Source organism: Heteronotia binoei, chromosome 11 (genome assembly GCF_032191835.1).
Source record: "Heteronotia binoei isolate CCM8104 ecotype False Entrance Well chromosome 11, APGP_CSIRO_Hbin_v1, whole genome shotgun sequence".
In the NCBI taxonomy this organism is placed as follows: Eukaryota; Metazoa; Chordata; class Lepidosauria; order Squamata; family Gekkonidae; genus Heteronotia; species Heteronotia binoei.
Genome location: NC_083233.1, coordinates 70,272,198 through 70,294,662, shown reverse-complemented (window position 1 = coordinate 70,294,662; position 22,465 = coordinate 70,272,198). Strand labels below are relative to the sequence as shown.

Sequence of the window (22,465 nt, the reverse complement as noted above, 5' to 3'; positions counted from 1 at the left end):
ATGGCCTTGGGTCAGCCATAGCTCTGGCAGAGGTTGTCCTTGAAAGGGCAGCTGCTGTGAGAGCCCTCTCCAGCCCCACCCACCTCACAGGGTGTCTGTTGTGGGGGAGGAAGGTAAAGGAGATTGTGAGCCGATCTGAGACTCTTCGGAGTGGAGGGCGGGATATAAATCCAATATATTCTTCTTCTTCTTCTTCTTCGAGGATCAGTCTACACATCAAAGGGACAGGGGCAGAAGAATACACAGGAAGGATGCTCATGGATTTTGCCTGTCTGTCTGTCTGTCTGATTCTCTTGTAAACCCCTCTGGAGCCCGAGACTAAGAGACAGCATCTAGTCCTTCTCTTCCAGCACTGCCAGAGCAACATTTTAAAGAAATCTGCACAGCCAATCAAATCTCCAATATTCAGACAAAAGCCTTTCTGGGCAAAACCTCTACCTGACACCACCCACTTCCTCAAAACACTTGATGGGTACCAAAAAAGGTGTTGGCAGGTATCATGGAGCCCACGGACACCACACTGGAGACGCCCTAGGTTACCATATCGAACTGGGGTCTAGGAGACCCAGGTTTGAATCCCCACTCTGCTGTGGAAGTTTTCTGGGTGACCTTGGAGCATCAAGTCACAGCTGACTTCTAGCAACCCCATATTGTTTTCAAGACAGGCAACAACCAGAGATGGTTTGCCATTGCCAGCCTCTGCGTAGTGACCCTGGACCTCTGGAGAGATTTCCCACCCAAGTGGGTATTTTTAAATTTAATTTAATTACATTTATATCCCGCCCTCTCCCAACGGGCTCAGGGCGGCTAACAACAGTTAAAATAACAGAGTGTTCAAATCAAAGTACAATAAAAATCATTAAAACGTTTCGACAGTTCATACAATTTGAAATATGTAGTACAGTTCCAGGTTCACTCGCCAGTATCCAGATGGCAGGTTTTAATTCTTAATTGAGCGCCGCAATTAATGATATTATAAGATGTTATTTGGCACTCTGGGTTTGCACTGGGATGGTTCAGGTGCCAATGCTGAGGGATGGTGGAATAGCGGCCGCCTCCCCGTTACTTGTTAAACGCCCGTTTAAACAATTCTGTCTTACAGGCCCTGCGGAATTGCGGCAAGTCCCGCAGGGCCCTGATGTTTTTGGGGAGGGCGTTCCACATAGCCTGACCCTCCTGAGCTTCCAAAATCAAGGTGTATAACTTAGAACAATCCGTGAGAGCTGTAACTAATGCATATATTGAAAATAAAAGTTTTAAACCACAGTATTTTTCACATATTGATTTGGAATTATTTTACAGTCCATTTTCCAATATGCAATGTTTTCTCTTCGTTTGTAGGACTTCCGAGAGTCCAGTGGAGGTGTGATTGAAGCTCCCAAACTTGGGGCGGCTACAACTGGACTGCTGCTTCCATCCGCTTTCGGAGTGAATCCTTCTTCAGGCAGCTCACCTAGGGATTCCGTTTCAGTTTGGCTCTGCTCTTTCTGTCTCCAAGGATCAAGCCTGGCTCCACATTTCTATTTGTCCTTGGCTTCTCTTGAAAGGGCCGGACCCTTTCTTCAAAGTGGACAGAAACAGCAGCCCAGTTCCAGCCACGCCAGTTTGGGAGCTGCAAGCACACCTGCGTTGGACTTCGGGAAGTCCTACAAACGAAGAGAAACCATTGCATATTGTAAAATGGACTGTAAACATAATTCCAAATATGTGAAAAACACTGTGGTTTAAAACTTTGCTTTCGATGTATGCATTAGTTAAAGCTCTCACGGAGTGTTCTAAGTTACTCTAAGTTACCTTACTCATACCCGTGAGCTCTCTGGTTTCACGAGCTTCCAAGATCAGATTAGCCTGGGCCTTCCAAGTCAGAGCAAACTTCACATAATAATCTTTAATACCGTTTCACATATTTTGAAGATGACATTGGAGTGATTTTCTCATGCATCTCACATTTCCAGGGCTTAGTTTTATCTGTTTGCTCCCGGTGTCTAATTAATTGCTCATTACAAGTGTGCAGCGTATCCAACCCGACCAAGAAAAGAAGAGTTCCCCGTTCTAGCATAGATAGCTAAGCAATCCAAAACGGAATGAGCGAGTTCTGAAACTCAGACGGCTTCGAGCTGAAATCCCATTTCTTGCTGACTTTTACAAGCAATAACAGAAAGGCTCGATGGGGAAATGTGCTGTAAATGATGGGAGCCGTTTTGATTGCCTCGGGAACGGAGCCGTGCCGGGAGTGTACACCTTTTCATCTTTTCCCATTAGAGTTTGTAGTTTGTTTGCCAAAGGAAAAAAGGGGAGACGAAAGAGAGAGAGAGAGAGAGACAGAAACGAGCAGAGGTTATAAATAATAGTTTGAGCAATCACCGCAGAAAAGCCTCCTAAACATTGTTCCCTGGTGACAGCAGCTTCCATTAAGGAAGCATTATTGATTTACAAACTATAGCACCACACCAAACCTCTAGGTGGGGCCTGGAGAGCTCCCAGGATTAGATCTCCAGACTACCAAAATCAGTTCCCTTGAAGAAAATGGAAGCTTTGGAGAGTGGACGGTAGGGCACTACTGTTTGGAGAGCCAGTTTAGTGTAGTGGTTAAGTGTGCGGACTCTCATCGGGGAGAACCGGGTTTGATTCCCCCAGGGTTGGCGTGTGGGAGTCGGCGAAGTAGGCGGCCACCTCAGGCACCACTTTGCCACAGGGGCAGGGGGCCGGCCAGGTGCCCCTCCCCATCCCTGCTGACCTGACCCGAGCACCGCCGACCTGACCAGAGGCGCTCCCCATCCCCACTGACCCTCCCCGCCGACCAGAGCACTTGCGTGAAGCGTGCATGACTCGATGACGTCACTTCCCGTGAGCGCTCAGCCCAGCCCTCTGGCTTCAAAGGGAGCTGGTAATAGACCGTGGGCTCTTGCTGGCTCCCTTTGAAGCTGGAGAGGGCTGGGCTGAGCGCTCGTGAGAAGTGCACACAAGAAGACACCTGGAGGGAGAGGGGGATCAGGGCTCGGCCTAGAGCACCAGAACTCCTAGTGCCGGGCCTGGATTCCCCGCACCTCCACTTGCAGCTATTGGAATGGCCTTGGGTCAGCCATAGTTTTCACAGGAGTTGTCTTTGAAAGGGCAGCTTCTGTGAGAGCCCTCTCAGCCCCACCTACCTCACAGGATGCCTATTGTGGGGGAGGAAGATAAAGGAGATTGTAAGCTTCTCTGAGACTCTGATTCAGAGAGAAAAGCGGGGTATAAATCTATGGTCTTCTTCATTATACCCTGCTGAAGTCCCTTCTCTCCCCAAACCCTGCTCTTCCCAGGCTCCACCCCCAAGTCTCCAGATGTTTCCCAAGCTGGAATTAGGAACCCTGTGACAGATGTATAGGATCAGATGTATGTATGTATGGGATCAGTGGCTACAGAAAAGAGTTCCCAAGATGTTCGAAGACCCCAGTTTTGATCAATGAATTTTCCTGTTTCTCCATTGAGAAAAAACCCGTGTCCCTGGCTTCTGTATCCAAATCTCTAGGAATTTTCCAGCCCACAGTTGGCAGCTGTTGGCCTTCATTCCTACTGTGGTCACCTGTCTTATGAGTGTTATGGTGGTGATGGCTATCCCAGCTTCCATTAACTGGTCTTTAACTGGTCTAGATGTGACTTTCCCTGTAGCGTCCATTGGCCATTCTGCACTCAAGACCATTGTAGTTGTGACATGGGAAAGTGACCTTTTCTGGTGTTGTGGTGTGCGTGAAGTTTTCTCCAAAAGCACAGAGCTTCTGTGAAGCAGAAAAAAATAATCGTCTGCCCTGCAATTGCAACGTTTGCCAAGAGCAGGAAAGAGGTTTCGCTTCAAGATTGCTACTTTAAAGGAGGCAATCTCGCCGGCGTCTGGATGGCATGATTCTTCCTCTATCGCTTGCCACTTCAAAAGTGACAGAATGTGCGTGTGGAGGGGTTGCTCCTTTTTTTGCGGCCCTTGAAAGGCTGACAAAATAGAAACTTTCCTTTGGTTGCGAGAAGAACATTTTGCAGAAAGAGCGCTTCCCATTTCGGTTCAGCCTAGCAACTCATCGTGTGAATCAGGGCCAGGGTGTAATTAATTCCTCTGCATACGCAGAGCTCCTGCTTACATTTTTTTTTTTTAAGGAACATAAAATTATTTCTTGATCCCCTTCTTGTGTAGTAGGCTTTGTGGTAGGCTGAGGGTAAGGGATGGCCAGCGATATCAGTGACACTGCAAATTTCATAAGGATGTATAACCAGACAGGTTAAATCTAGCCAATGTTCCGCTGACATAAGCGGGGGGGTTTTTTGATCAGGAACACAGTTCCGGCTGGCTTGGTGTCAGGGGGTGTGGTCTAACATGCAAATAAGTTCCTGCTGGGCTTTTTCTACCCAAAAAAGGCCTGGATATAAACGTTGGATATTGTAACTTTGCATGCAAGAGGATCTAGGAGGGAAAGGGTCAAGAGAATTCTCTCCCCCAGGTACACTTGGCAGTTGGCCCCACCTTCTCATCGGTTAGATATCGAGCCTCTTTGGCCCTTAATTGTCTTCTGTTTTATCTTATATGGGATTTCTCTTCATCTCTCTTTTGCCTGGGGTTGCAGCTGTAGCAAGTTAACCTTTCTGAAGTTAATCTGTTCACAATAAGTAGAATGTCCCAACATGACAACATCATGTAAGATGTGCTTCTGTTTTTGTAAGTAAAATTTCTTTCTCTTGTTACCATTGGAGTCAGATCACCTTTGCTATTTGTTTGAACTACATTTCCCCCTTAATTGGGAAAAGTGGAGGAGGGCGGATACTTCATAGGCTTCTGTGCTTCCAAGTCAATTCATTTTTTTTTAACGTTAAATCCAATATGAAGAAGGTGAATCTTGCCTGATTCCTTTTTCTCAGCAGGCCCAGGCCTCCCCTCCCAGCTAATCAAGAAGGGTCATGTAACCAACAACACTAGTTCAAAGAACTGAAGGGTGATAATGAGAAATGGGGAAAACCAGGGCTTTTTTGGTAGAAAAAGCCCAATGGGGACTCATTTGCATATTAGGCCACACCCCCTGACATCACCATTGTTTCACACATGGCTTTTTTGTAGAAAAAGCCCAGCAGGAACTCATTTGCACATTAGGCCACTCCCCCTGACATCACCATTGTTTCACACAGGGTTTTTTTGTAGAAAAAGCTCAGCAGGAACTGAGTTACAAATTAGGCCACCCCCCCTGATTCCAAGCCAGCCAGAACTGCATTCCTGCTCAAAAAAAAAAAAGCCCTGGGGAAAACAGGGGCCAATTCAGTTCTACCAACTGGATCCAACCCTTGGTTCAGCGCTCTGAAGCTGTATGATTCCAGGAATTTAATCCTGGATACTGTCACAAGGGATGTATGAATAAGGCCCTTTTATTTTTGTTTTGTTCTGCCCTCTTGGGATTTTGTTTTCCTGCCTGTTTTCATTGCTGGTTTTTTTTCCAATTTGTTTCATTCTTTGATCCCATTTTAATGCCAATTATATGCAACTGAGGGAAATAGGAGGTAAGCATTGCATACATTTTATGGGGAAACTTTGATGGAAGGGAACAGACAGTCGGTGATGGAAAGTGCCATCAAGTCACAGCCAAATTATGGTGGCCCTTTAGAACAGGGGTGTCAAGCATATGTCCCGTGGGCCAAAACCAGCCCTTCCAGGGTTCTTACCCAGCCCTCAAGCAAGCGGTCATTATCTTTACTTCCAGATGACAGAAACTGTGCATGATGTCCCTGTATACTGTCCCAATGCTAATGCACAACAGGTGGTGGAAGTGGGAGGGTGGGCATTGAGGAGCTACTCTGAGGAAATACTGTAAGAGTCTTAATGCTTTAAAGCCTGTTCGTGTCTTGAATAAAATATAATATTGCTAATTGAGCTTGCCTGTGTCCTTTATAAAGTTTATCCCTCCCGTCATTTTGTGGCATACGGGGCCCAGCCCAACAAAGTGACATTCATGTCAGGTTCGGCCCCTGTAACAAGTGAACTTGACACCTCTGCTTTAGAGCTTTCGGGGCAAGAGATGTCCAAAGGTAGTTTGCTGTTGCCTGCCTCTGTGTAGCCACCTTGGACTTCCTCACTGGTCTCCCATCTAGGTGTTAACCAGGGCTAAACTTGCTTAGCTTCCAGGAACTGATGAGACTGGGCTAGCCTGGGCCCTCCAGGACAGGGCAAAACGGCAGTCACACGGAAATAAAGACCTGTGGGTTCAGGTGGCACAACGATAAGTGGATCTCGGACCAGGAATTCCAGATATAGATTTTGCAGGGGTGGAATTCTAGCAGGAGCTCCTTTGCATATTAGGCCACACACCCCTGATGTAGCCAGTCCTCCAAGAGCTTACAAAAAAGAGCCTTGTAAGCTCTTGGAGGATTGGCTACATCAGGGTGTGTGGCCTAATATACAAAGGAGCTCCTGCTAGAATTCCACCCCTGGACTCTTGTATTTCTTTGCTTAAAACCAGAGTGTCTCTTGGAGCAGAAAAAGTATCAGCTGTTCACCTCTTGATAACTCACTGCTGAATGTGTGAAGTGGTTGGTGTTTAAAGAGCCGTGAGGTCACAAGGATGTATTTGATTCTCATTTTAAAGTTTTTAAAAACGTGTGTGTGTCTGGACCTTGGTGTCTTCTTTTGACTGACCCCCTACCGGGGGCCTGGAGGATATTCCGAGAGGGGGCTGAATAAAACCTGCCCCTGTCCCCCCGACTGCTGGTATTTCTTGGAGGTCTCCCATCCAAGTACTCGCCAGAATCGACCCTGCTTAGCTTCTGAGCTCTGACAAGATCGGGCTTTCGTGGCCCATCCAGGTCAGGGAGACGTATTTGAGTCGTCATATTGACTCACACGCGCAACTCATTTCTTGATGCTGTGGTCATCTGTGATGGACATACATGTGTGAATTCGCCTGGACAGTTGTCAGAGGCTGGGGCACCCTGTTATACAACAGCAAAAATTTAAGAATAAAGGCTGTGGAAAGGCTTGCAGGCTGGTCGGACAGAGACAGCTTTTGGTGGCTTTTGATCTTCTAAGTCAGGGGTGTCAAACTCTTTTGTTATGAGGGCCGGAACGGACATAAATGAGACCTTGTCAGGCCGGGCCGTGTGTGTCATAAAATGTAATGCCAGGAAGCAGAGACATAAACTTTATAAAGGACACAGACAAACCCAATTAAAAACCCAATATTTAAAAAACCTTCTTAATAAAACATGCTTAAAAGATTAGCACTCTTGCAATATTTCATTTAACAGTGTCTGATAACTGAAGGAAACGAGAGAGGGAGAAGGAAGCAGACTTGTTCATGGACCTGATAGGAGCCCTTTGGGGGGGGGGGGCTGATTCGGCCCCCAGGCCACACGTTTGACACCCCTGTTCTTTTTGATAAACAAAATATTTATTTAACAAAAAGAAAAACACACAATCAACAAAAATAACACGATGACAATACATATAACACTTAACGGAGCTTAAGGATTAACGCAGTGTATATGCATCAGTTCCATCTTTTCCATAATCATAAACTTTTACCCAATCATAAAACAGTTTCCAAGATTCCTTACATTTCTCTACATTCCCATCTCTAAGTTTAACCGTTAGAATGTCCATTTCTGCTATCTTGTATAATTTTTGTATAAATTCCTCCTTCCCTGGTACCTGCGGAGATTTCCAATGCCTGGCGTATATTATCCTCGCCATGGTTACTATATTTAATAGAAGTTGACACCCCCGTTCTAAGTGAATGCCTGCTGAACTCAGCCCACTGAACCTTCTCACCTCTCGCTATCCTTTCTTTTTCCTGTCAAGGTGAGAGCCGCCTTTAAGCACAAAACCAAAGTGTGGTCCCTCACCAGCAGCTCCATGCGCAACATCAACGTGAAGCCTTTCCACTCTGATATCGTAAGTATTCCTACGCTGACATCAGATTGTTCGTAATGCAAAAACATTAAGAGCAGGCGAGGTGGGGTGGGGGGGAGGTAAAGGTAGTCCCTGTGCAAGCACCAGTCGTTTCTGACTCTGGGGTAACGTCGCATCACAATGTTTTCACGGCAGACTTTTTACAGGGTGGTTTTCCATTGCCTTCCCCAGTCATCTACACTTCCCCCCCAGCAAGCTGGGGACTCATTTTACTGACCTCGGAAGGATGGAAGGCTGAGTCAACCTGGAGCTGGCTCCCTGAACCCAGCTTCTGCCAGGATTGAACTCAGGTCATGAGCAGAGAGCTCGGATTGAAGTACTGCAACTTTACCGCTCTGCAGCACGGGGCTCTAAGAGCAGGAAAGATTCCCCTAAAGCCACATTTGGGGGGAAAGAAAAAGGCCTGACAACCAAAGTGGTGTGGCAGCTGGACTCGAGCTGTGAAGCCCAGGTTTCAATCCTCACGCTGTTGTGCGGCTCACTGCATGACCTTGCACACATCACACACTCTCAGCCAAATCTACTTCCACAGGGTGGTTGTGAGGAGAAAAAGATGCATTCCACATTCAGGGCTGGATTAACAAGTAGGGGAAGTAGGCACTGACCTAGGGGCCCCCACACCTTTAGGGACCTCGGGCTGGCTTCCCCCCTGGTTTCCCTCCTGCTTGCAGCCCTCCCAGCCGGCACATACAGCCAGCAACTGAGCTGCTCTCTGCCCGACTTGCCTGGTGCGGCTGCTGCTGGCATCATTGCCAAGTTTGCCTCTCTCTGCCTCTCCCCCGCAGCTTTGTCTAAGGGGCTTTTGGGAAGGTGCCTGCAGGCTACAGTGGGTGCTGCGGGTTGCGGGGTGGGAGCTCCAACTCCAAGATAATTTGTGAGGGGGCCCCCAAGATTTTGGCTGCCTAGGGGCCTCCACGGGGTTTAATCCGACACTGTCCGTGCTGCGCTCCTTGGAGGAAGGGTGGGATAAAAACACACTCAGAACGAGGGCAGTGGCCTGGCTGGTACCCTGGGTGTGAACCTGAGTCTGTGTCCCAGAATCCTTTGTTGTGCATAGGGTTTCAAGACTAGAGATCTCCCAGGATTACAGTTCAGCTCCAGCTGGCAGAGATCAGTTCCCCTGGATAGAATGGCTGCTTTGGAGGGCGGACTGTATGGCATTATACCCTCCAGAGGTTCCTCCCTTTCCAAGACCAGACTCTTCCCACCCTCCATCCCCAAATTTCCAGGTACTTCTCAAGCAGGAGTTGGTAACCCGGTTCATGACTGATGGTATAGGGGCTTCTCATCAGAACAGTGGATATAGAAAGAGTTCCCAGAATGTTCAAAGACCCTAGTTTGGGTCCGTGGACTTACCCGTGGCTGTGGCCCACTGGCAGACCATCTGCTTGGCATGCAGAAGGTCCCAGGTTCAGTCCTTGATATCTTCAGTGAAGAAGGACCATGCAGTCGGTGATGACCTGAGACCCTGGAGAGCCGCTGCCAGTCTGAGTCGACAGTGCTGACTTTGATGGACCCAGGGTCTGATTTAGTAGAAGGCAACTTCATAGGTTCATATGTTTGGGGAGTGATGGTGGCTCAGTGGTAGAGCATTTGCTTGGTAAGCAGAAGGTCCCAGGTTCAATCCCCGGCATCTCCAACTAAAAAGGGTCCGGACAAGTGGCTGTGAAAAACCTGAGCTTGAGACCCTGGAGAGCCGCTGCCAGTCTGAGTAGACAATACTGACTTTGATGGGCCCAGGGTCTGATTCAGTAGAAGGCAGCTACCCGTGTTCATGTGTGCCTGTTTCTTTTTTTTCTTTTTTCTTTTTAAATTTTAAAGTTTTATTAAGAAGAAATAATACAAATAAAAGAAAAGACAAAGAAATGGATTGCATTCAGGGCTTTTTTTGTAGCAGGGACTCCTTTGCATATTAGGCCACACCTCCCCGATGTAGCCAGTCCTCCAAGAGCTTACAGGGCTCTTAGTACAGGGCCTGCTGTAAGCTCCAGGAAGAATGGCTATGGCTACATCAGGGGGCGTGGCCTAATATGCAAAGGAGTTCCTGCTACAAAAAAAAGCTCTGATTACATTAACCATATACAGTTCATACTTTAGCAATAAAGGTGCTTTTTCAGGCATGGTGATGTCCAGGGGTCGTTTTGTAGAAAAATAGGTGGTGGAGCTCATCCGGGGATTCTTATGCAGCTGTACCTCTCAATGGACAAAGTGGGGAGGAGGAGGGGGAACCCTCAGAAAGGTTCAGGAGCTGCGCTCCGGTGAGCTCCTGCTGAATTCAAGGCCTGGCGATGTCTGTATGCTCCGCTCTACTGTGGCGGCTTCCTGTTGTCTCTGTGACGGGAAAAAATGCCTGACTGGAAGGAGCCATAACTGCGTTGTGCTTTTTTGTTAATAAGAGACGGATGAACGGGCGAATGCATGATTCACGCAGCGTCATTAAAAAACCCTAATTTTTAACAAGGACAGTCCACCGAGAGGCTACGTGCAGGGGCACATCAAAGGGCTGCGCTGGTTTGGTGTCGTGGTTAAGTGTGCAGATTCTTATCTGGGAGAACCGGGTTTGATTCCCCACTCCTCCACTTGCACCTGCTGGAATGGCCTTGGGTCAGCCATAGCTCTGGCAGAGGTTGTCCTTGAAAGGGCAGCTGCTGGGAGAGCCCTCTCCAGCCCCACCCACCTCACAGGGTGTCTCTTGTGGGGGGAGAAGATATAGGAGATTGTAAGCTGCTCTGAGTCTCTGATTCAGAGAGAAGGGCGGGATATAAATCTGCAGTCTTCTTCTTCTTCTGTGCGCGTCTTTTATTTTAGCCACAAGGCTGACATACTGTGAGCTGACCTCTTAAAAGACGACTGTCTGGACTGGCGATGCTGACCAAAATTCATAAATTACCCAGTTCAGAATGCAAAGGAGCCTAACTCACATTGCCCACATCTTTTCCTGGGAGATGGTAGTAGTTCATTGTTGCAGATTTTCCAGGCTGCGTGGCCGTGGTCTTGGCATCATGAGACCGGACGTTTTGCCAGCAACTGTGATTGGCATCCTCAGAGGTGTAACCCAGAAAACTGGAGTTCTCCAGATTTCTGGGTTACACCTCTGAGGATGCCAGTCACAGTTGCTGGCAAAACGTCCAGTCTCACGATGCCAAGACCATGGCCAAACAGCCTGGAAAATCTGCAACAGCCAATGGACTCCAACCATGAAAGCCTTTGACAACATACAGATGGTTGTAGTTTGGGGGCCACAAGAAACTGGAGCCTGCGTCTCTTTGGGGTGGCCAGTTTGCACCTGGGCTGTTTCTGTTTCCCCCTGAGGAAGCATTCCATCCCATGAGTCAGGTGTCCCCAACATGGTGCCCGTGGGTGTCACAGTGCCCGCTGACACCTTTTCTGGTGCCCACCAAGTGTTTGCAGAAGTGAACGGGGCCAGCAGGAGCTTCTGTCCTGATTGACCTTGGGAGATTGCTTGGGCAGCAGCTGCCACCACACACAAGTGCCTTGTGACAAGCCAGCTAGTCCAGCCCCCTGCTCAATGTAGGGGGAGCCCAGAACATGTCTGTTTGTCCAGCCACTGCTTAAAGACTGCCAGTGAGAGGGAGCTCACCACCACCTTTGGCAGCTGATTCCACTGTTGAACAACTCTTATGGTAGAAAGGGTTGTCCTCAGGACTTTTTTGTAGCAGGAACTCCTTTGCATATTAGGCCACACCCCCTGATGTAGCCAATCCTCCAAGAGCTTATGGGGCTCTTAGTAGAAGAAAAGAAGACGACATTGGATTTATATCCCGCCTTCCACTCCGAATTTCAGAGTCTCAGAGCGGCTCACAATCTCCTTTACCTTCCTCTCCCACAACAGACACCCTGTGAGGTGGATGGGACTGAGAGAGCTCTCACAGCAGCAGCCCTTTCAAGGACAACTCCTACAAGAGCTATGGCTGACCCAAGGCCTTTCCAGCAGCTGCAAGTGGAGGAGTGGAGAAGCCATATTGGATCGGGCCAATGGCCCATCCAGTCCAACACTCTGTGGTAGAAGAAGAAGAAGATACTGGATTTATATCCCACCCTCCACTCCGAAGAATCTCAGAGTGGCTCACAATCTCCTTACCTTCCTCCCCCACAACAGACACCCTGTGAGGTGGGTGGGGCTGGAGAGGGCTCTCACAGCAGCTGCCCTTTCAAGGACAACCTCTGCCAGAGCTATGGCTGACCCAAGGCCATCCCAGCAGCTGCAAGTGGAGGAGTGGGGAATCAAACCCGGTTCTCCCAGATAAGAGTCCGCACTCTTAACCACTACACCAAACTGGCTCTCAAGGGCCTTTTATAAGCTCCAGGAGGATTAGCTACATCAGGGGTGTGTGGCCTAATATGCAAAGGAGTTCCCACTACAAAAAAAAAAGCCCTGGTTGTCCTAATATCCAGCTGGTACCTTCCCACCCTTTATTTAAACCCATGATTGCAAGTCCTTCCCTTTGCTGCCAACAGGAAAAGCTCCCTGCTCTCTTCTAAGTGACAGCCCTTCAAATACTGCAAGAGAGCAATCCTGTCCCCTCTCAGCCTCCTCTTCTCCAGACTGAACATTCCCAAGTCCCTCAGCCTTTCCTTATAGGGCTTGGTCTCCAGGCCCCTGATCATCCTCGTCACTCTCCTCTGCACCTGCTCCATTCTGTCCACATCCTTCTTGAAGTAAGGCCTCCAAAAATGCTTTGCCTTCTGAGAGCCAGTTTGGTGTAGTGGTTAAGTGTGCGGACTCTTATCTGGGAGAACCGGGTATGATTCCCCACTCCTCCACTTGCACCTGCTGGAATGGCCTTGGGTCAGCCAGAGCTCTCTTACCTGGGAGAACCGGGTTTGATTCCCCACTCCTCCACTTGCAGCTGCTGGAATAGCCTTGGGTCAGCCAGAGCTCTCTTACCTGGGAGAACCGGGTTTGATTCCCCACTCCTCCACTTGCACCTGCTGGAATGGCCTTGGGTCAGCCATAGCTCTCTTACCTGGGAGAACCGGGTTTGATTCCCCACTCCTCCACTGGCACCTGCTGGAATGGCCTTGGGTCAGCCATAGCTCTCTTATCTGGGAGAACCGGGTTTGATTCCCCACTCCTCCACTTGCACCTGCTGGAATGGCCTTGGGTCAGCCAGAGCTCTCTTACCTGGGAGAACCGGGTTTGATTCCCCACTCCTCTACTTGACCTGCTGGAATGGCCTTGGGTCAGCCAAAGCTCTCTTACCTGGGAGAACCGGGTTTGATTCCCCACTCCTCCACTGGCACCTGCTGGAATGGCCTTGGGTCAGCCATAGCTCTCTTATCTGGGAGAACCGGGTTTGATTCCCCACTCCTCCACTTGCACCTGCTGGAATGGCCTTGGGTCAGCCAAAGCTCTGGCAGAGGTTGTCCTTGAAAGGGCAGCTTCTGTGAGACCTCTCTCAGCCCCACCTACCTCGCAGGGTGTCCGTTGTGGGGGAGGAAGATAAAGGAGATTGTGAGCCGCTTTGAGACTCTGAGATTCAGAGTATAGGGCGGGGTATAAATCCAATATTTTCTTCTTCTTCTGCAGCAGCCTTTTGCGGCAACCATTTTGTGTCCACGCCCACCAGGCTCTGTTAGAACTAGAGGTGGCCCCAGGCTCAAAAAGGTTGGGGAACCCTGACATGAGTTCTCAGCTGTGGTCAGAATCAGGAGTCAGGTTAATCCCTTCCGCGAGAGCTTGGCTGCCACCTCAGTATTATTTTCTCTCTCCAGATAACTGGGAACAGGCCAGGAACCAGCCCTACAAAACTGAATACTTGGGACAAGAGCACCAATTCGGCAAACAGGATCGACCTTTCCGCAGTCTGACACCAAGCCTTCCGGCCCTCCTGCCCAGTACCTTCAGGACCTTTGCCGCGATGTCTGCCCACCCAGGGCTTGCTCTTAACTTGTGCCAGTAGCGACTTCTCCTTTAATTATTATCACCCGCTAAATTGGAAGAAAGAACAACCCCCCACCACCACCATGCTGCATTACAACGAGTGAATCCTTCCAGCTTTTGTGATTGTCTTTACCTGCCCTGGCCACTGAAACAGTGCTACGGAATAGCTAGCAATGGTATACACTGGACGGTCTTGTAACTAAGGCAGGAGACAACAGAAGATCAGGAACCGATACACCTGCCTCGGTAACAGGACCAAAAAAAAAGTTAGTGGCACCTCAGGAAAGGAGATCGCGATGAGCTTTGTTTTCTGCTTGGCAAAGAGCCCGAGTTTGCAGCGGCATTATTAAAACTGGGCCATTCTTCTCCAGATCTGCGTCCTCTGTTGGCGTTAAATAACGGATAATCCAATTATCCGGGCTCCGTTTGCCCAGGAAACGACCAGCCAACAAACATTCCTTTTTAATACTGTACGGAAGCCAGCGGTGGAGGCGGACTGAAACCTATGCCGTGCTTTCTAGTTGCCCGTCAGCCTTGGGACTAACAAAGGTGGCATAATATCATGCGTCTTCGTGGGCCTCCTACACATCTGTTCGGTTTTTACGACGCCGTTCCTAAAAGCCGTCGACGGCGCTGCGTCCGCCTGCGATGTCGTTGCACCAAAGCGGCTGTTTGCGTTGACTGAAAACTGCCCTCTGGTGTGAGCGTCGACGGCCCATCTGTCGGGTGGATTGGGGTGGACTGAAGCAACCGGTAGCTTTTGGAAACCGTTAGCGGGACCGACACTGTGACTTATCTCTTTGCTTTGCCGAGCGGAGGGGGACGCTGAATGCCGAACCGGAGCATCCTAAGGGGGGAAAAGGAGATGTAGCACCCAAATACAAGGCACCAAATAAAATAAAAACTCCTCCGCTCGGCTAAACAACCCCGAGAGAAATATACTGTGAACTAGGCAGCCAGGCTGCAACTGAGATTGTGTTACTATCCGCAAATGTCATCTTTTTTATTTTCTTTTTCTTTTTTTCCAGTAAACAGCTCTTTCGTCTTTCCAACCAAAGCTACGGTAGAGGAGGAAGCAGCACCTGTTGTGGTTCTACAATGTTCCCTCTCCCCCCCCCCCCCACACACACACACTTCTTTATGGGTTTTGTTGCTAGGAATCACCATGCACTCTTCGAATCTATCCTGGCTGCCTTCAGGGCTAGGACTTGTGTTTCCCCACCGCCACCAAATGCTGATACTTCCGTTTGTGGCCAATCCTGCAGAATGTCTGGATGCAAACCATTATCAAGTTAGAGATTCCCTGTGAATCTCTAATAATTGAAGCTAATCATCAGAGGCTCTGGTCGGGGGGGCATTGTTTCTCATGCTCTTCTCCTGTCCCTTTCCTGTCGAGGGAATTTGCACTAGTGGGATCAGTAAGCTAGACGTGTCTCTGGAGCGAGCGTTTCTCCCCTGCGCATATACAGACCACAGAACAGGAACAGTGCAAAGCCTTAAAACGTCTGTGGCTAGCGCTTCGTGTTTTGTCTAGAGCCTCCCAGCTTTGATAGACTCATTGGCAGGGTTCACTTTCTAGCAGGAGCTCCTTTGCATCTTAGGCCACACACGCCTGATGTAGCCAATCCTCCAAGAGCTTACAGGGCGGTTCTTACAGGGCTACTGTAAGCTACATGAGGGGTGTGTGGCCTAACAGGCAAAGGAGCTCCTGCTAGAAAGTGAGCCCTGTGAGTCATTGGTACCTCAGATATGCTGGCTGGTTCTTATAGCTAGATTCATGTCCAGGAGTACTTTAGAGACTAAGGAAATTCAGGGGCTGTAAGCTCTCAAGAGTCAAAGCTCCCTTCATCAGATAACTAATTGAAATGGAGATCTCTGAGTCCTTATATCCTAGTCCCCAAGGACTCTGAGGTCTCCATTCTATCTTTGATCGGACAAAGGGAGATTAAACTCTTGAAAATTCCTACCCAGAAAATCTTGTTGGTCTAAGGCAGGAGTGGCCAAACTGTGGCTCGGGAGCCACATGCATCTCTTTCACTCCTATGGAGTGGCTCTCGAAGCCTCCACCACCCTGTCGGCCGACTTGGAGAAGGCATTTGTCTCTTTAAATCACTTCTCCAAGCCAGCCAGCTGCTGGCTTGGAGTATGCATTTAAAGTTAAAGTTGCTTTCTTTCCATCTCTCTCTCCCCATCTATTTGCTTCCCTACCTGCCTTCCTTCCTCCCCCTCTCTCCCTCTCCCCCTACCTTCCTTCCTCCCTCCCCCTCCCTCCCTTCCTTCCCTCCCTCCCTCCCTCTCTACCCCTCCTTCCCTCTTTCCCTGCCTTCCTTCCTCCCTCCCTCCCTTCCTTCCCTCCCTCTCTCCCCCCTTCCTCCTTCCCTTTTCCCCTGCCTGCCTTCCTTCCTCCCTCCCCCTCCCTTCCTCCCTTCCCTCCCTCTCTCCCCCTTCCTCCCTCCCTCCCTCCCTTCCTCTTTCCCTGCCTTCCTTCCTTCCTTCCTTCCTCCCTCCCCCTCCCTCCCCCCTCCCTCCCTTCCTTCCCTCCCTCTCTCCCCCTTCCTCCCTCCCTCCCTTCCTCTTTCCCTTCCTTCCTTCCTTCCTTCCTTCCTTCCTTCCTTCCTTCCTTCCTTCCTTCCTTCCTTCCTTCCTTCCTTCCTTCCTTCCTTCCTTCCTCCCTCCCCCTCTCTCCCCCTTCCTCCCTCCCTCCCTTCCTCTTTCCCTGCCTTCCTTCCTTCCTTCCTTCCTTCCTTCCTTCCTCCCTCCCCCTCCCTCCCCCCTCCCTCCCTTCCTTCCCTCCCTCTCTCCCCCTTCCTCCCTCGCTCCCTTTCTTCCTTCCTTCCTTCCTTCTGCCTCTCAAACATCTGATGTTCATGTCTTGTGACTCTCAAACATCTGACAATCTGGTCTAAGGTGCTACTGGACTCGAATCTAGCTCTTCTGCTGCAGCCCAGTACAGCCACTCTCTGATTTTTTTAAAAAATAATCTTTTTTATTTTTTTCAAAAGAAAAAAGGGGGTATAGAAAGATAAAAGGGGAAGGGAAAAGTATAAATCCAACAATAATTTTCAAATGTTATGAATAGTTACATACAACAAGTAAAATCAAGTAAGGTCACCTGTTTTAATAAAAGTACATAATTCTCATGTAAAAGCAGATAATAAAACATCCTTATTACAGTATTTGAAGTGGGTTCTCTCTTTAAAAGACTAGATAAGAATTTTCTTGGTTGCAATGTTCTATAATGATAAAAAGGTTACATCTTTTACCGTTAAACTAATTCTTGTACTAAATTTGAACCATCCCGAAAAGCCTAGATATTGTCTAAACCGTTTAATAATTTCAAACGTAGGAGCAGATAGTAATACATCACTGTTACCCCATTTAAGATGGATTCTCTGATTTTCATAGAATCATGGAAGGGACCTCCAGGGTCATCTAGCCCAACCCCCTGCACAATGCAGGAAAGTCACAAATACCTCCTCCTAAATTCACAGGATCCTCATCGCTGTCAGATGGCCATCCAGCCTCTGTTTAGATTTCGATAGGTTAGTGATTTGGATAGGTCACTTATTTCCAGAATGTGTTCTGGGGGACCACTGGGTTGCCTTTGAAGCTTATCAAGGGTTCCTCGACAAGAAATGTTTCGGGATGAGCTTCTCTATTAAACTGGCTGCCCACCTCTCTACCAAGCAGCCTCTACAGCAGGCAAATGTTTGGTGAACCAGAGAGGGTCAATAATGACCATCCAATGAAGTGGTCTTCAGCCTTTCCAGAGTTGGGAGCTTGGGGCCCATGTTACCTCAGAATCATGTGACGGAAACAGGGGAGCTAGAGTTATGACCTTGCTGACGTCAAGGGCAGGACCATGGACAGCAGATCAAAAGAGCCAGGGACAGGAAGTGCAATCCCAGCACTTGCAGGGGTGTCAAACATACAGTTCAGGGGCCAAATTAGGCCCCCGAGCAACTGGCTGTTATCTGCTTCCTTCTCCCTATATCTTGCTTCCTTCTGCATAACAGCTTGCTTTGCAAGGCTTGCTCAGGAGCTACAGAGCAAAACCTCTGTTTTCTCCATTGGCTGAGGCTTCTCCCTTGGGGAGGAAGGATGAAGGAATAGATTGCTTTGCCAGGCTCTCACAATTGCACAGCAGAGCTACTGAGCCAAGCCTTTCTTCCTTCTATTGGCCGAGATTCCTCTCCCTCCTGGTCCCCTGGGGAAGGAAGGTAAGAGCCAGAACTTCCTTTGCCCAGTTCCCTGGTTCCCATGGGAGAGATATAAAGAAAGCATCTTTAAGACGATGAGTGCTCACATTTTAAGTTTTTAAAAATATATATATTTGTGTTTGTCTGTGTCCTTTATAAAATTTATATCTCCGCTACCTAATCTTAAATAGGTACACACACGGCCCGGCCCAACATGACTCGACCCAACCTGACACAGTCCGGCCCTCACGGTCTCATTTATGTCAGATCCGGCCCTTATAACAAATGAGCTCAACACCCCTGCTCTACAGTGTTCCCTTAGTGAAGAACAAGACAAGGGCAGAGATCCTCTGTTCCGCAGAGTAACTCTCCTCGCTATCCAGCTGTTCTTCTCTAGCATTCGTACAAAGACAGGGCAAGGTATGCCACCCTTGCTGTCTAAACTGCGTGTCCTTCTGAAATGCAAACAAAAACGGCAGGGCTGTCAGGGTTCACAACCAAGCGGGAAGGACTCTGCAACCCACCTGAGGGTCCCACCCATGAACTGAAGTTCAGCAATCTAAGGTAGCAAGAGGGGACTGCAGAGCCAGTCTGGTGTAGTGGTTAAGTGTGCGGACTCTTATCTGGGAGAACCGGGTTTGATTCCCCACTCCTCCACTTGCAGCTGCTGGAATGGCCTTGGGTTAGCCATAGCTATCTCAGGGGTTGTCCTTGAAAGGGCAGCTTCTGTCAGAGCTCTCTCAGCCCCACCTACTTCACAAGGTGTCTGTTGTGGGGGAAGATATAGGAGATTGTAAGCTGCTCTGAGTCTCTGATTCAGAGAGAAGGGCGGGGTATAAATCTGCAGTCTTCTTTTTCTGAGAGCCAGTTTGGTGTAGTGGTTAAGTGCACAGACTCTTATCTGGGAGAACCGGGTTTGTTTCCCCACTCCTCCACTTGCAGCTGCTAGAATGGCCTTGGGTTAGCCATAGCTCTGGCAGAGGTTGTCCTTGAAAGGGCAGCTGCTGTGGGAGCTCTCTCAGCTCCACCCACCTCACAGGGTGTCTGTTGTTGTGCGGGGTAGGAAGATATAGGAGATTGTAAGCCGCTCTGAGTCTCTGATTCAGAGAGAAGGGCGGGGTATAAATCTGCAGACTTCTTTTTTTGAGAGCCAGTTTGGTGTAGTGGTTATGTGCACGGACTCTTATCTGGGAGAACCGGGTTTGATTCCCCGCTCCTCCAATTGCAGCTGCTGGAATGGCCATAGCTCTTCTTACAGAGCCTACGGTAAGTTCTTGGAGAATTGACTACATCAGGGGTGTGGCCTAATATGCAAAGGAGCTCCTGCTACAAAAAAGCCCTGCCTCCAATGATGTTGCTTTTTTAGAATGCCCTCAAACATTAGGAGTTAGAAAACTCTGTTAAGTATTCTGTGCTTTGAGGAGCGGTGGGGACTCTTTACTTATCCCCTCTTCTGTCATTGCTTCTGCCATCTCCAGTACACAGGGTGTACTGTCGGTGTGCATGTGTTTTCCTTTAATACAAGCTGATCATAAATGCTGCTTCCCCCCCCCCCCCACCAGAGCCTCTTCATCATGCTGGACTTTATACATTTCCCACGGTTCCGTAGTAAATGTACTGAATGAGGAATGTTCCAACAAATCTTTCCTTTTTTCTTTTCTTTTTACTTTGTCAATTTGTATCCCTTTTCTTTTTTTCCCCCCTGATGGAGTATGAAAATCTTGCCATTTATTTATGGGCTTTATGGCGTGGCATTTGCAATAAGTCTCCGAGACGGCATGGTGTTGTCAACAGTATGAAATCTTAATTGAATGAGATGTGAGTTAAATATAGATTATATAGCAGCAGTGACGACTTTGCCTCCAAAGTAATAAAATGGTAGATGTGGTTCTTTCCCCCTCCCTCTCCTCTCCTCTCCTCACCTCTCCCATACCCCAACCAGTTTCCTAATAAAAAAGGACGTGTGCTTGTTCAGTTGTTTGGGTTTTCTTTTTCCATTGTAGATTGCAAGAACAATGGGAGAGATATAGTGATATCCAGGCAGGGATACAAAGAACTGCAACTGGGGAGGGACGGTGGCTCAGTGGTAGAGCATCTACTTGGGAAGCAGAAGGTTCCCAGGTTCAATCCCCGGCATCTCCAGCTAAAAAGGGTCCAGGAAAGTAAGTGTTAAAAACCTCAGCTTGAGACCCTGGAGAGCCGCTAAAGAGGAGGGACAGTGGCTCAGTGGTAGAGCATCTGCTTGGTAAGCAGGAGGTCCCAGGTTCAATCCCCAGCATCTCCAACTAAAAAGGGTCCAGGCTAGGAGTGAAAAACCTCAGCTTCAGACTCTGAAGAGCCACTAAAGGGGAGGGACGGTGGCTCAGTGGTAGAGCATCTGCTTGGTAAGCAGAAGGTCCCAAGTTCAATCCCTGGCATCTCCAGCTAAAAGGGGTCCAGGCATATAGGCATGAAAAACCTCAGCATTGAGACCCAGGAGAGCTGCTGTCAGTCTGAGTAGTCAATACTGACTTTGCTGGACTGAGGGTCTGATTCAGTGTAAGGCAGCTTCATATGTCTATATATGTCCAACTTGGACGAAGATTTAGGTCTGGTGACCTGGGTTTCTGCTGAAAATTTAAGTAACACAAATGCTTCTGAATTTATCCTCAAATGACTTTCTCCCTCCGTTTTGGACCTATGTATGTGGAAATGATCCACCATGGTTTTGCTTTGTTTCATGCATAGTTTGCTATATTTTCCCATTGGCTTGTGTCCCCCACCTCCACAGAGCACACGTGCACATAAAGGCCGTCTTGAAGGGGTCCTATTGACACATCTGTCAAGATGCTTTTATCAAAACATGGTGCTATACCATTTTGCATTCATGAAGCACACCAACAAAAGAATCTTCTTGCAGTTTCACGCACAATGTAATCACGATTGCTTCTTTGCAGGGCGCATGGGCACGTGACGGACGTGGAGGGAGGGAAAGGTGCGTGTGAACTGAAGGGCTTGAAAGCTTCTACAAGTGCCCCGTGTGTTCTGCTCTGATTTTTGAACTAATTTTAGAAATTCTCCTGCTGGAACCAAAACCAAGGTGGAGTGGAATGCAGAGCTGCTTCTGAAACAATCAGATAATGGAACTGGGACAATCATCCTTGCTGAAAAGCAAAGAGAGAGCCCATTATTTGAATAAGAGAATCAGCAGGCAGGAGTATGGAACCCTAATCCTTCCTTCTCCCTTTGTGTCATGCTCTCCCCTCTGTGGCCTTGTTCCTCTGACACATGCAAGTAGGGTTGCCAATCCCCAGGTGGGGAAAGGGGATCCTCCAGTTTGGAGGCCCTCCCCCTGCTTCAGGGTCATCAAAAAGGGGGGGAAATGTCTGCTGGGCAGTCCGTTATTCCCTATGGAGAATGATTCCCATAGGGTATAATGGAGAATTGATCAACGGGCATCTGGGGCTCTAGGGGAGTTGTTTTTTTTGAGGCAGAAGCACCAAATTTTCAGCATAGCATCTGGTGACTCTCCTCAAAATATCCCCCAAGTTTCAAAAGGGTTGGACTGGGGGGTCCAATTCTATGAGCCCCCATAGAAGGCGCCCCATCTATAATTCCAAATAGAGGGAAGGCATTTAAAAGGTGTGCGGCCCCTTCAAATGTGATGGCCAGAACTCCCTGCAGAGTTCCAATTTTGCTTGCCACACCCTTACTCCTGGCTCCACCCGCAAAGTCCCCTGATATTTCTTGTGTTGGACTTGGCAACCCTAACATGGAATAAAAATGAGGAAAGGGTGGGTGGGCAAAGGGTCAAGTATTCCCACCATTCCCATTATGCAGAAAGTCCCAGGTTCAACCCCCAGCATCTCCATTTAAAAGGATCAGGTAGGAGGTGATGTGAAAGACCTCTGCCTGAGACCTTGGAGAGCGGCTGCCAGTCTGAGTAGACAATACGGATTTTGATAGACCCAGGATCTGACTCAGTATAAGGCAGTTCAGGTGTCCATATGTGCTCATTCACAGAGGAAACCCCCCTGATGGAGTATGAAAATCCTGCCATTTATTTATGGGCTTTATGGCGTGGCATTTGCAATAAGTCTCCGAGACGGCATGGTGCTGTCAACAGTATGAAATCTTAATTGAATGAGCTGTGAGTTAAATATAGATTATATAGCAGCAGTCCCTTCACACATTCTAGGTAGGAAGATCCTACACAGAAAGCACATATATGCTGGGAATCAATGGCAACCCACATATAATTTTTTTTTTGTTTGTCAGTCATATGTACTTGTGTTGTGCGCCAACTTCGCACAAGGTTTGTGTCTCCGTATTGCCTACATCGTTGGCAATTTTTTGTACCACAAAGAACCAGAATCAAAATGGCTGCAGATTTAAATTAAATCAAAAGTGTTTTTGGCCAAACTTAATTACAGAGTGGTTCCTCAGCGGAACAGGCTTCCTTGA

The 22,465-nt window shown here is 48.5% G+C and overlaps 1 protein-coding gene across 3 annotated transcripts in view; it reads left to right on the top strand.

Annotated features, from left to right (window-relative positions):
• The window catches only part of ADGRD1 (adhesion G protein-coupled receptor D1), a 442,408-nt gene extending 428,640 nt beyond the window's left edge, over window positions 1–13,768 (top strand). For all 3 annotated transcript variants that reach the window (XM_060250081.1, XM_060250080.1, XM_060250079.1), the window contains 2 exons: window positions 7,808–7,900; window positions 13,655–13,768. In XM_060250081.1, coding sequence (XP_060106064.1) covers window positions 7,808–7,900; window positions 13,655–13,750 — 189 coding nt within the window. In that variant the 3' untranslated portion in view covers window positions 13,751–13,768. The remainder of the gene's footprint in view (window positions 1–7,807; window positions 7,901–13,654) is intronic.
• The last annotated feature ends 8,697 nt before the right edge of the window (window positions 13,769–22,465 follow it).